General features: G+C 36.7%; 1 protein-coding gene across 8 annotated transcripts in view; it reads right to left on the bottom strand.

Moving 5' to 3' along the window:
• Nucleotides 1–12,205, bottom strand: part of celf6 (CUGBP Elav-like family member 6) — a 174,348-nt gene extending 162,143 nt beyond the window's left edge. For 7 of the 8 annotated variants that reach the window (XR_014535480.1, XR_014535481.1, XR_014535482.1 and 4 more), the window contains exons 1-2: nucleotides 11,452–12,171; nucleotides 703–785 (exon numbers count right to left, since the gene is read on the bottom strand). Coding sequence is in view for 5 of the 8 variants with exons in the window: in XM_083553050.1 (XP_083409176.1) it covers nucleotides 703–785; nucleotides 11,452–11,701 (333 nt within the window). In the remaining 3 variants the exon portion in view is untranslated. Of the gene's footprint in view, nucleotides 1–702; nucleotides 786–11,451 lie in introns of all 8 variants that reach the window. The other variant, XM_083553046.1, reaches the window with a different exon arrangement.
• Between the last annotated feature and the right edge of the window lie 2,568 nt (nucleotides 12,206–14,773).

Below are 14,773 nucleotides of genomic sequence, written 5' to 3'. Positions count from 1 at the left end.
CAGTCATATAGACGTTGGTTCTCTTTTCCATAATGTACTGTATGTTGTATATTATCTGATCTTTAACTGTTACACAAACACAAGTGTTGCCAGAGTTTGTATTGTACTTTATTGACCATCTTTCAGCTTTCCTGTGATACATCATTTAGAAGAAATCAGCAAGTAATATCTGAACACAGCACAAGACACAAGTGTGAACTATTGTTTCAAAAAAATAAATAAATAAATAAAATTGAGTGAGTGAGTCCTACTTCAGCCCAGCAACACAAACACTGGAGCGAAGAACCTGCTGTATTCTCTATAAAAGCCAAGCTCACTGAATAGGAGTTTGCAAAACTTCAGCTTTAGAAGTGCATCCCGAAAGACATGAATTGCTTCTGACAGCATCTAAGGTCACGCGCAGTGAGTTTCGCAATGCCGCTAGTCGGTGGATAGTAGCGCTACGCCTCCACACCCGCGTAAGGACCAGGCCAAGCCTCATGGAGCATCATTAAGGGGAATAGCAAGATCAGACAGCATGGAGACTGAGCGAGGCATGGCACACTGCCAATCAGCTCCAGAAACACAGGCCTTCGATTGACATGATTTGTATCGGTTAGATTATGGGTTCAGCTGAGGACACCGCAGCCTAGCAGGCAGGAAAGAGAAAAGCAGAGAGAGAGAGAGAGGGAGAGAGGAGAAGAAGAAAGAGAGGAAACGTACCCCAGGCAGAGTCTTCTGCTCATGGAGAGCGCTCTGGGCCTTCAGCGCAGACTCCCTGGCACAGTAAGTTAGAAAGGCACATCCTGTAAACACACAAATACACAATCAGGCATCAGTGAGGCGCTTTTGTAGCATTCTGATATGATAATAAAATCATCTCCAAAAGTCTTTAGGTGATCAACTGAAAGAAAAAATAAGAAACAAATCAATGCAGATGTCTGGCAATTTATTTATGCTTTATTTTTGTTGATGTTGTTGTGTGGTTTTAAGTTGGGGTTTTTTTGTTTGTTTTGTTTCCTAGTTTTTTTTTTTTTTGCTAATTTGTATTTTTGTTGTTTTTTTTATTTTTGTTTAACAATTTTTTTTATTATTATTTATTTATTTTGTGTGTTTAATGTTCTTTTCTGGGTATTTTTTTTTTTTTTTTTTTTTCAGTAGATTTATTTATTTATTTATTTATTTATTTATTTGCTTATCTATTTATTTTTATGTGTGTATAATTAATTAATTGATTGAATTCAATGTAATCTATTTATACAATTCTTATTCTATGGCTCTATAATGTATTACATTTTATTATAATATAGAAAACATGACAAGCAGGAAGTTTTCAAGTGATACAAGAAAAAAAAAGAGGAAAAGAAGAAGAAAAAAATTCTTTACATTTCTAAATCCCCAAACAATTCTCACTTCCACTCCTGACAATCATTTTGCATGGTTGTTATTAAAGAATTAATCATTTGGGTTTGTAAATGAAAAAGCAGAATATTAATCAGTGAAACAGTTCTGCAGTTACAGTATGTAACCAAGAAATTGCAGCCATTTGCTTTTACAGGAAGTAGAGAGATTCTATAATAAACCCCTGTGAGTGAGCAGACACCATGTGACCTTTGTAAAGAGTTATTCTCTCAATGATACATGGTTTGCCCAGGGGAACACAAGCTCCAAAATCACCCATCAGTCTTAAACTAGCCATAAATACCAAGCACTTATTCAGTACTGTAAGCAGGATGTGTTCAGTCACATGTGTGTAGTGAGGATTTAATACAGAAACACATTACTACTATGACCTCAGACTCAACTACTGACTCTGTAAATGGGGTATTTTAGTTACACATAACTTTGACTCATAGCTGGAAAAACACCCTGTTTTAACTGGGAATTTCTAGTCGAGATTTCTTCTCAAGCTCAAGTTCAGCAAATGACATCAAATCCACATGACTGCTAACAGCATTAACATTAAACAAAGCAGTATTTTCTCAATTTAAATGACATACTGGAGTTATACATTAGGATATTGCTAAGAGAAGACAAACATTCAAGATTCTTTGTTGTATTTTCCAACTTGCAGCCTGAATACACAAAACCAGCAACAGTATTCCAGTACTAAGTCCAGTACTAGTGTCCAATCTCAGACATTTACAATTTAACATATGTTTTTGGTTGAAAATTTTAATTTGAATGCCATCAGAGATGAATATTTAATAAATATGCAGTAAAGTGTAGAAGGCATTATTAATTATTTAATAAATCTCATCAACATAAAAAGTTAAAGCATCTTTACAATACAGATTTGTTTTATTCATACACCTGAGCTTGTAGATGTGATTATGGAGTGCTTAGTCAGAATTTCAAGAACACATCCCAAAAATCATATAAATTTCACGAGTATTGTACAACATAATGAGGCTTCACTGCCTTTAATACCTCAAAACAAATTGGTGTGCAATATAAAAAAAAACTTAAATGCCAAAATACCTGGATGTACTGGATCAAGTGCTATTTTGCAACCTGTGGAATAACATGTGTAGAATCCATATTTTTAAATGACATTAAATTAAGATTATTAATGTGGAAATATATAGTATTGGCAATATACTATAAACCTGATCGATTTTACTCTTTTCTTAGTCACACATCATCATATCACAGTAGCATCTTGGGACACTCTGACTTTAGAAACATCTGGCAACCCTGGAGATGCCAGAATGTTGGAAACTGGATGTTTTTTTTTCCCTGTGCCATTTAATTTCCCTATTATATTTATTTAACCAAAAAGCATGAAAATAAGGTCAGATTAACAAGCTTGCATGTCAATATCTCTCAGAGAAATGTTTAATAAGCAATTATTATGACTTTATTATGAGATTATGACTGCATTGTTCCACCTCTCATAGCAAATTGTTTTGTTCCTTTAGGTGCATTTACTAATCTGAAAGGGAGAAAACGCATTCTTACCCCCAACCATGCAAAGACGATCCTCTCTTTGTCTGAGAATAAAGGAAAAGAACCTAACCGAACTATTCCAGCGTTACTTCATTACATAAACAACCAGGGTTCGCTATGATGAGCTGGAACACACGCAGTCATAATCTCTAGATCCGTGCTAAGTCTAAAGCTTGTTAATCTCTTACTACAAGTTTCTATGAACAAACGACAATCTATTGACATTCAAGCTAGTTAATCACACCTCATATTCATGCTCTCTGGTTAAATAAATGTAAATAGGAAAATAAAACGGCACGGGGGAGAAAGCAGACATTTTAATTTTTAATCTTTTTTTGTAAGTCATTTCTTACCACCGTAATTATTGCAACACAACAAACAGGTTCCTGTTCAGGACTGAATTCATTTACATCCTAATGAGGCCTAATTAGAAATTTTGATTTTGGGAAAAAGAGAGGAGAAAAAAAAAAAAGGTCCCAGTGATGCACATGTAGTAATAATCATGATAATCCCTTGAGCTAGATGCTAATCATTATGATAACTTGCAGAAATTGATATGAGAAAAAAAAAAGTGGAAAAAAGTGAATGCTTCAGCACCAATTGAGCAGAGGATTTCTCGGGTTAATGAAGCGGAGAGCTATGGCAAAGAGAAGGTGTCATTGTTTTATGTTTGGAACCGATATATATATGGTCACATGACATATATGAGTAACATCACAGTGTGGTTTGAGGTTTGCAGTTGAAAAGAATGTAAAAATGATGTAATCATACAGAAAGTGATTCAGCAGAGGTTCATGATTTTGATCATGATCTATTCATGACCATGGATTCTGGAGAGGAAGGGTGACATGAGTAACAACATAAGCTTAAACATAATTAATTCAAAAAGCTTTTACTTAATGTTATAATTGATTGGAAGCTGCCAGTCATCCATCATACAGCGTAGACGTACTTAGTTTTTTCTGATCCAATATATGGAAAAATGTACTGGAACTTTTCCATCGAAATGTACTTCATCCCCAAACTGTACCATTCATTTTTTCTTTTACTTGATCTAGAAGACCCAAACCTGTTCTTGCATTTCAATGTCCCTGTCCACAAAGCCAGTTCCATGAAGAGATACTTTATATTAGTTGTAGTGGAAGATCTTTGGTGCCCTCCAACAGAGCCCTGACAACCCAATTGTAAACCTTCGGGGTGAATTGGAAAGCCGAATGCACCCCAGGCCTCCTCATTTCACCTACATCACCACCAGACTTTTCCCAAACACCCTTGTGGCTGAATGAGATAAAAAAATCTCCACATCTACACTCTAAAACCCCGGTGGAACATCTTCCCAGAAGAATAGAGTTTTTTTAGAACATGGGATGATCATGTGTCAACAAACTTTTGTTTATGTAGAAATTGTACTTCGGTTTATCTTAAAAAAAAAAAAACACTTAAAGATCGAATAAGCATAAAAAATATAAGACTGTTTTTTTTTGAATGTTTGTTTTAATAATTGAAATGAGGCCTCTTTTTTGCAGCTTTTGGCTGCGAAACTAATTTCGGTTACCAGAACTTGATGATAGAAATTCTTTTAAACACCATATACACACTGTCTCTCTTTACATTTTGCTATTTTGTTAAAATGTATTCAATTTAATTAAGATAATTTGCTTTAAAGCAAGATCTTGGCAGCTGTAGAACATTAATGAACTACTCCAATCTGGTAAGCATGTTATTAACTGCGGAAGAAATGCATGAAGCAGGGAAATTCTTGCCCACATGGATGTTTATTGGTGCTTCTTGCAGTTATCATTTTTTTTTTACTACCAATTACTAAGCTAATCAATAACCAATTCAATGGGATATCAGTTAATATATGTCAGTCAGCAGCTCCTTTTTGAACTGTTGGTCACTCAAAAGACATAATTGCTATTTCATTTAAAATGTATGGAGTTGTGAATGAGGACTTTATAAAAAATAATATTTGTTGAAAAGCTGATATAAATAGTAGGGCACTTTTTCCCCATCTGTCCCTATAGACGAGCTAGCGCTGAATATGTTCTTCACACACGTCCACCAGTTTCATACAGTGTCATCATTCAGGCTGATGCTCCTGGTGGCTCAAAGCAACACATTTCAGTCTCTTTTATCACCAGTGTCAAAGCAGGGGCTGCACGATTAATGTGTTTTTTTCCTTTAATCATTACCATGATGTGCATTCCTTTTCTTTTTTTTTTTTACAACTGCACTTTTTCCTGTAAAAAAAAAAAAAAAAAAGACCAGCCAAATGTTTCTGAAAGGGTTAAACCCAAGCCCATAAAAACATGCCACAGGCCAAGTCAATACTGAAATATTGTTCCCACCTGGTGTTTTATATACAGTATAATATATATTTATATACAAATCAGGCTCCTCCTATCATAGCATTAAATATTTGACTATTTTGGGTATATGTATATATGTATAAGATTTGATGCTATGATAGGAGGAGCCTGATTTGACTACCAATCTCAGTCGAATTTTTGGCAGAAGTGTTATGAAACATAAGAATTATTATAAAAAATTGTAATAATCACATGTACATAAGTATTCACATCCTTTGCTCAATAATTTGTTAAAGCACCTTTGGCACCTATTACAGCCTCAAGTCTTTCTGAGTTTGATGCTACAAGCTTGGCACACCAATATTCAGGCACGTTCTCCCATTCTTCTTTGCAAAACCTCTCAAACTCCATCAGGTTGGATGGGGAGCGTCGGTGCACAGCCCTTTTCAGATCTCTTCAGAGATGTTCAATCGGGTTCAAGTCTTGGCCCTGTCTGAGCGTCCCGTAGCCACTCCTTTGTTATTTTGGCTGTGTGTTTAGGGTCGTTGTCCTGTTGGAAGATGAACCATTGCCCCAGTCTGAGGTCCAGACCGCTCTGGAGCAGGTTTTCATCAAGGATGTCTCTGTACATTGCTGCATTCATCTTTCCCTCGATCCTGACCAGTCTTCCAGTTTCTGCTGCTAAAAAACATCCCCACAGCATGATGCTGCCACCACCATGCTTCACTGTAGGGATGGTATTGGCCAAGTGATAAGTGGTGCTTGGTTTCCACAAGACATGACACTTGGCATTCAGGCCAGTGAGTTCAATCAGTCCTTCAGGTGCCTTTTAGCAAACTCCAGGCAGGCTGTCATGTGCCTTTTACTGAGAAGAGACTTCCGTTTGGCCAATCATTGGGACCTTCAATGCTGCAGAAATTTTTCTGTACCATACAATCCTGTCTCGGAGGTCTACAGACAATTCCTTGGAATACATGGCTTGATTTGTGCTCTGATATGCACGGTTAACTGTGGAACCTCATATGGACAGGTGTGTGTCTTTCCAAATCATGTCCAGGTGGACTCCAATCAAGTTGTAGAAACATTTCAACAATGATTAGTGAAAACAGGATTCACCTGAGCTCAATTTTGAAATGTTATGGCAAAGGCAGTGAATACTTATGTACATGATTTTTTCCATTTTTTTTTAATAAATTTGCAAAGATTTAAAACAAATCTTCTTTTATGTTTTCATTATGGGATATTGTTTGTAGAATTTTGAGTAAAATAATGTATTTACTAAATTTTGCAATAGGCTGTAACGAAATGTGGAACTGCAGTAAATACTTTTCAGATGCTCTGTTGAGCGCTCACACACACACACACACACACACACACACACACACACACACACACACACACACATGCATGTCTATCTGATTCGACTATGTAAATCATTCATCAAGGACACGCCTAAAATGTATATATATATATATATATATATATATATATATATATATATATATATATATATATATATATATATATATATATATATATATATATATATATATATATATATTTATTCATTTTTTGCAATCCTATTAGATTTTAATACATTTATGATACAAAACTAAACCCACCCAAAATAACCCATGTTTTTTATTTTCAAATGTTTTGCCATTAGTATTACATTTCTAATAACCTAATAATCATCCTCTATTACTAGCCCACGATAAAAGAAGATTTCAGTGAGAATGATATTATAATTTATATGAATTTCAACTATGAGGGTGATGTGTATGTAATTTGCACACAAGGAAATACACAGCTGCAAGCCCCACCCTTAGCCCTATAGTTGTTGAATGACTTGAAATTGTTAGGATCATGTCAGCTCCAGCTATCTCAAGTCAAGTCAAGTCAAGAGGCTTTTATTGTCGTTTCTTTTATACACAGTTAAAATGAGACAACGTTCCTCCAGAACCCTGGTGCTACACTAAACAACAGATCTATAAATACTATGAGCATGGCTAAATTACTTATCGTTCATGAGCATGCTAATAAAGGATAATGATAGCAGAGTTCACCTAAAGTCAACTGTGAAATGTTGGTTCAGCTTACAAACATTTTTTAGGATTTCTGTCAGACAGAATTTGTACTGACAAAAAAAAGGGCTAAAACTCGGGGCAGGATTGACACTCTCTCAACCTGTATGAGTCATTTTTTTTTTGGAAAATGTCAGTAAAATAGAAAATAGAAAGAGCGTGACCCTTGGGACTGTTACTATACTACAAGTATAGATGCACCACCTCTGTAATGTGAGTCTAGTGAATGGGGTGCTGGTATGAAGTCAACAAAATGCATCTATCAGGGCTAGTAAGTATTAGAAATTTTTCGGTAAAGAGCTTTTGGTTGCAATCCTTTTTTACGTGCGAAAAAGAGTTAAAATCTTTTATTATTATTATTATTAAACTTGAAAACACACAACAATGCCAGGTGTGTAAAAAAGAAACTAAAGTTAGCGCAGTGTCACTGTGGCTACTCACTCTACACTGGAAATAAGATTTGTTTTTGCGGATGCATGTAAACAGTAAAGATTCCTAAGCATTAGCGTTAGCCGCTAACCAGGAAGTGGATATCGGCTAACGCTAGGGCTATGGATTCTTCAGCGTTTGATGTGCAGACTTTCTCTTAAAAGGAGAAAATCCTTACAATTCCACATAACAAGGGAGTGAATGAATGAAAGATGAAAGGAATGAAGACATTTGTTGAAATAAGTAGAACAGTTAAGTAGAAGATATTAGAAATGTAAATATTAAATGTAAAACAGACACACACACACACACACACACACACACACACACACACACACACACACACACACACTTACATACACATCTTTATTACCCAAATGGGGTCTAACAAACTTGTTAATTAAATTTTCATTAATTTCATTATATTGAATCAATTGCATTTGTGCCAATTGAATTAATTACTTAATTTAATCAATATAAAAAAGGTGTATTGCATTAATTTGTTTTATTTACAGTATTTTAAATAAAAAAAAATTAAAAATAAATTTTAAAAAAGCTGGCATTTTATTACAATTGTTTTAAAAATGTAAATTGTTTAAATGCTGATCACAAACGTTAATAATAATAATAAACTGCGTTAGTAAAAAACGACAACCAATTGTATTTTTTGCATTTCTTCCCCCAACCATGCAGAAAATGAACCAAACAAAGACTTAAAAACTGAGACATGTACCGAACCATGAATTTTGTGTACCGTTACACCCCTATTTAATAGGCGTGGCCAATATGCATAACTGTGCCAGTAATAGAGGCATGACTGGCTTCCTGGTATTTACATTTTATCCAACTCATAAAGGAAGATACTCTACCATTCACAAAAAAGATATACCCTTATATTGGTTCCACAGTAAACAAAAGATACATGGAAATAGCCAAACAGATGTAATCTGTCACAGACAATCGTCGCACTGGAAGTTTTCTCGCCTTAAATAAAATAAAACCACGCGGTTGCCAGCTCTGTCAAATGCTTTCCTTGTTAATCAGAAAATAAAAATGTCAATGGAAGAGAAGCAGAAGTAACATAGTGGAAGAAATAACAATTCACAAAGCTGCCTTCCTGTTCAGCGCGCAATCTATCCTGGCTCGTTAAAGCAGCACCATCTTTCCTCTGACATTTTCACACTTTTGTATGCAGTGGAGTCCATTTGTAAAGCTATTTAAAACCAATTACATCTTTTATATAAGACTATTGGGGCACAAGTAATGAATGATAAAATTGAACATTACACAGATCAGGCTCAGTCCCACGGTGGTGGACTTTTGTGAGCTCAAGAAGTGGGCGGTAAAAATTTTAACATGATTTGTCTCCTACACGCACACACACACACACGCACACACACACACACACACACACACACACACACACACACACACACACACACACACACACACTAAGGAAAGGTGAAAGCTCACCTGCTAGCTAAAATACCTGTGCAATAAGAACTCAAAGAGCTGAAAGTGTGAAATAAAGCTAAATTGCAATTACAGTTCATGCATTACAAATGAATAGCTGTGGGAGTTTGATGACTTCTGTTTTGCAATGTTTGCAATTCTTATATGGATGATTTCATATTTATAAAAGTGTTGTTATTGATGCTGAATAGTTGATAATGACTTTAGTTAGATATCGCTAAAAAAAAAACAAAATTCTCGGCCTAATAACTCATCATTTATTATAGAGACAATGTTAGAAAATATTTGTAATAAATTTATATGAGATATTTTACTTTTTTCTTTTGTTATAATATTATTATTATTATTATTATTATTATTATTATTATTATTATTATTATTATTGGTACAACAGTTAATTTAGAAGTGTATATATATATATATATATATATATATATATATATATATATATATATATATATATATTTATATATACTGATCCTACTATGATATTTTAAACTGTTGAGTGTGTCATTTATGCATAAAGGAGCCTACTAAATCCTACAATCTACAGTTAACAACTAGTATCTCCAGTACTAGTAACTACAACTAGTATTATTTTAATTCACCGAAAAAACATGTAGAACAGTCTCGTTTTCTTCTTTTGTGCAATAAATCAAAATCTTAAGAGCAGTATTTCTTATTGGTGATCCTATCATGAAATTTTTTTTCATTAACTGCCAGGATTTTAACTCATCAGTCCGTTACCAAGCCTTTTGTGTGATTCTGCTCCCAAGGTAATAGTGTGTATCAGAACAGTCTGGTCACTCTGATACACATTCTAGACAAGGATTGGCCTCTTAATTATAATCCTGCATTAAGAGCCAAACTCAGGTAACATGTGTACAGTATGGGCCTGTATTTCTCACATGTTTACAAGCTGATTTGTTTTGCTCCTCCATTGTCACTCTCACACAGAGACAACTACAATTTCTCGTCTGAGCCGAGGATTGTGGCAGTAAAAAGCAGACACCCTGGGCACAGAGAAACTTCAGGGATCTATAAGCTGTGTAACTGTTTAGTGACACACCTGTGCTTTTTCTAATAGGCATAGTGCCAGTGTGTTCAACGACTGGTTCCACAGAGGTACTGTATAAATATAAATCCACCCTGTCTCAATCGCATGTAGCTGTTCTTTAGTGAGCAGGCAGTGCTCTGAAGGGGGGGGGGGGGGGGGGGGGTTTAAACGGAAATGCAGAACTCGCAGTAGACAATAAATAAACAAAATAGCAAACATAAATAATGAGGATGTCAATACATACCTACTCAAATACAATTAACAAATTTGTGCAAAAAATCTTAGTATTTTTAGAAAAAAATAATAGTCACTTTTTATTCCATTAGAAAAGCTCTCAACTCCATTTTTTCCCATTTTCATTACTGTAGTCATTTTGGAGTAGAGACACTCTGCACTCAGAAATTAAGCACCAGCCTTTACTTTTTTTTCTCAGTGTTGTGGTAAAACGATATGTAGCTTCAGCGTACGTTAGATATGATAGATTTTAAAAGTTTGTGGATCGTAAATTACTTCCGGATTTCCGGATGAAAGATACACACTAAAAACGTGGGAAAAAAATGCCATTTGATGCATTTTGTTCCTGAGAGATTGTGTTTAAATCTGATTGTACTTTTTTTTTTTTTTTTTTTCAATAGTGCTGCATTAAAGTCAGAGTATATTATTATTATTATTAATAATAGTATTATTATTATTATTATTATTATTCAAAATACTTTGCTGCAATAAATTACAATTAATTCATTACTTATTATAAAACTATTTTCTTTTTTCTGACTTAATTGAATCTTTTTTTTTTTAAACCTTTTTAAAAAAAAGAAAATAAAACTTTCACTCACACGCCTGGCTTCTAACATCTGGCAACATCCTAAATGTCTACCTATAATGATCCTCATTATGTACATTATCTACTTTGCTATAAAAGTAGCTGCTATTCACGTGGACGCGGGAACCCTGTGAGCATGCACCGACACGTGCGAATATACACATGCATACGCTACACCACACAGAAACACGCGCAAGGAGGGACACGCACGCACGCATGCATGCACACACGCATGCAGCCGTCCACTTGGATGTTGCATGCAGTCGCGTCTGTGTTTCTGCGTATCAACCCGTGCAAAGAGACAAAAATCAGACAGGGGTGGAAATGGAACGGAACGTGACCGACCTTTATGCATCCCCGTGAATCTGTCTTTGAGCACGGTGAGTTCGTAGATCTTGCCGAATTCCTCAAAGAGCGGCTTGAGGTCTTTTTCTTCCAGGTTGCGCGGGATCTGACCCACGAACAGCTTGATGGCGTCGTGGTCTTTCATGGGAATGGGGCTCTGACCGAGAGCGATGCCGTTCATTCTGCTGGAGCTGTTCGTGGTGCTGAAGCCATTCTCCTGCTGCACTCCGCTCGCCGCTACTGTAGCCATCTTTCTCTCTCTCTCTCTCTCTCTCTCTCTCTCTCTCTCTCTCTCTTACTAACTCACTCACACACTCTCAACACACACAGACATACACACACACACACACACACACACACGCACACACATAAACTCACTTTCTCCCTCCCACCCTGTCACCGCCCCCTCCTCTCTCGCAAATACACTCAGTCTATCTCTATCCTTTCTTTTTTCCTTTATCTCTCTCTCTCTTACCCACGCACGCTCGAATCTTTATTTTTCCCCTCTTTATTTTCTCCCTTCTCTTTTTTCTTTTCTTTTTTTCTCCTCTCTCTCTTTCTCTCTCTTTCTCTCTCTCTCTTTCTCTCTCTCTCTCTCTCTCTCTCTCTCTCTCTCTCTCTCTCTCTCTCTCTCTCTCTCTCTTTCTCTCGCTTATGTTCCTTTTTGCTATCTTTCCATCCCGCGCTCCCGTTTCCAGTTTTCACTCCCGTTTTCTTTTCTCCGTGGGTCAGCCACTGTGCCACTCCGCCGAGTGACGTCATGCTTGGTCGTAAGCTATCGAATAAACCCCGTCCCTCGCCTTGAGAATTTGCATACGATGTTCGGATCAGCCAATGGCAGGGCAGTACGGCAGAAGGGCCCGCAGGGTGGAGTGAGAATCCAAACATTTGTGGAAAGGGAGCTCGGGGAAGCAAACGGCGGGATACACACACACACACACACACACACACACACACACATTTCGATGTCTATTTAAAGCAAAATAATAAAAGGACGTGAATATACAAAGGAGTTTAATTTCCACCTGCACCTAGATTCCACAATTTCTTCTTCATTTTATAATAATAATAATCATAACAATCACCATCATAATCTGAACACAACAATTAAAAAATACTATTTCAGATTAGGACATGAAGATTGAAAACGTGCATATAGTTCCTAATGAATACGAGCTTGAGTAATGCCTGAGTAAAGAGGAAAGAAGTCTAATATATATTGACGAGGAGCCGCGTGAACGCGCGCGGTTTTAGCACCACGGCCAGCAACAAGTGTGGGCGCGCTCCCTCCGTGGCGATTCAAGGAATCATCAGTATGTACCCATTAATGCATGCACAGTTATAGACAGCGTTTTGGTTTTCTGTGAGAGAATTGTGTTGAATCACAAAAACACAAAAAATGATGTGTGTCATACGTCACACGTTTGTAAAGATGTTCCACTAAATTTTGGAGTGTGCTTGTGTAGATTTGTGAGATTTAATTAAGCCACAAGGGTGTTAGTAAATTTAGGTACTTATGTAGGTGAGGTGAGGAGGCCTGTGGAGAAGTCAGCATTCACATTCATCCCAAAGGTGTTTTAGAATTAAGGGTCAGAGCTCTAAAGCAAGCAAGAAAAGCTCTTCCAGTCCAACCCATGTAAAGCATATCTTCAAGGAGCTGGCTTTGTGCACAATGGCATGGCACACATTTGCCATGGATTTAAAAGTGATGGTTCACCACGATCCTTTCAAGTTATTATAATGCATTTAAACAGTTCTTAAACAAAGGACAGTAGTTTGACCTTTTTGAAACAGACTAATAACATGTTTTCCATGACCAAAGAAAATGGCTCCTGACATTTAGGAAATGAGAAGCTGCATCAGTTAGGGTTAAATAACTTGTTGCAGCTGAAACATAATCACTGCAGTAATTATCCAATGTAAGCCTCTTTAATTTGTTAAATCCAAGTGGTGACTTCTTTGTCCATGCTGTATTTGTATGTACATGCCACATGTACTGATTATCTATTCATCATAGCTCCTGTTAGTAGGTGGGATATATTAGGCAGCAAGTGAACATTTTGTCCTCAAAGTTCATGTGTTAGAAGCAGGAAAAATGGGCAAGCATATGGATTTGAGCGAGTTTGACAAGGGCCAAATTGTGATGACTAGACTACTGGGTCAAAACATCTCCAAAATTGCAGCTTTTGTGGACTGTTCCCGGTCTGCAGTGGTCAGTATCTATCAAAAGTGGTCCAAGGAAGTAACAGCGATAAACCGGCGACAGGGTCATGGGCGGCCGAGGCTCACTAATGTATGTGGGTAGCAATTTGCAGCAATAAAACTGGTACTCAGTAGATTGTATGGCCTCCATGTGCTTGTATGCAATGACAATATCGGAGCATGCTTTTAATGTCCTGGTGTATCTCCTCCCAGATCTAGACCAGGGCATCACTGAGCTCCTGGACAGTCTAAGATGCAACCTGGCAGCGTTGGATGGACCAAAACATAATGTCACAGAAGTGTTCTATTGGATCTAAGTCAGGTGAGCAATGGGGTTTATTCAATGTTATCAATTCCTTCATCCTCCAGGAACTGCCTGCATACTCTCGCCACATGAGGCTGGGAATTGCCATGCACCAGAAGGAACCCAGGACCCACTGCATCAGTGTAGAGTCTGACAATAGGTTCAAGGATTTCACCATGATGCCTAATGGCAGTCAGGGTGCCATTGTCTAGCCTGTAGAGGTCTGTGCGTCTCTTCATGGATATGCTTACCCAGACCATCACAGACTCACTACCATATTGGTCATTGTACTGCTTGTGAGACCTCTGTAGGGCTTAGGTATTGCCTCATGCTACAAGTAGTGACACTAACTTTAGCCAATTGCAAAACTAGTGAAGAACAGTCAGAAAAGATGAGAAAAGAAACTAATTCCTGTTTTAGCAGTCATCTCATTGTTGCCTTTCTAGTGCACTTGTTGTTAATTTCAATAACACCAAAGCAGCTCAGACTGATTAACAACCCCCTCTGCTACTTAACTGACCAGATCAATAGCCCAGAAGTTTAATGGACTTGATGCTATACTCTAATTAAAAAGTGTTCTTTTAATTTTTTCGAGCAATGTATATATATATATATTTATATGTGTGTTTTTTCCTAAATTAAGACATTTAATCAAAAGGTTTAGTCTTTATATATAAGTGCCTACCAGATACATTTGAACATCATGTTTTTTCTGCAAATGAAGCATTCATTTCACTTGATAATACATTTGGACATTTTCCAAAGCATTACTATCATAAAGACACACTTCAGAATGTCTGGGTTCACAGCCTGGTT

Source organism: Silurus aristotelis (genome assembly GCF_946808225.1).
Source record: "Silurus aristotelis genome assembly, chromosome: 10".
NCBI lineage: Eukaryota > Metazoa > Chordata > Actinopteri > Siluriformes > Siluridae > Silurus > Silurus aristotelis.
This window is presented reverse-complemented; position numbering and strand designations above follow the sequence as displayed.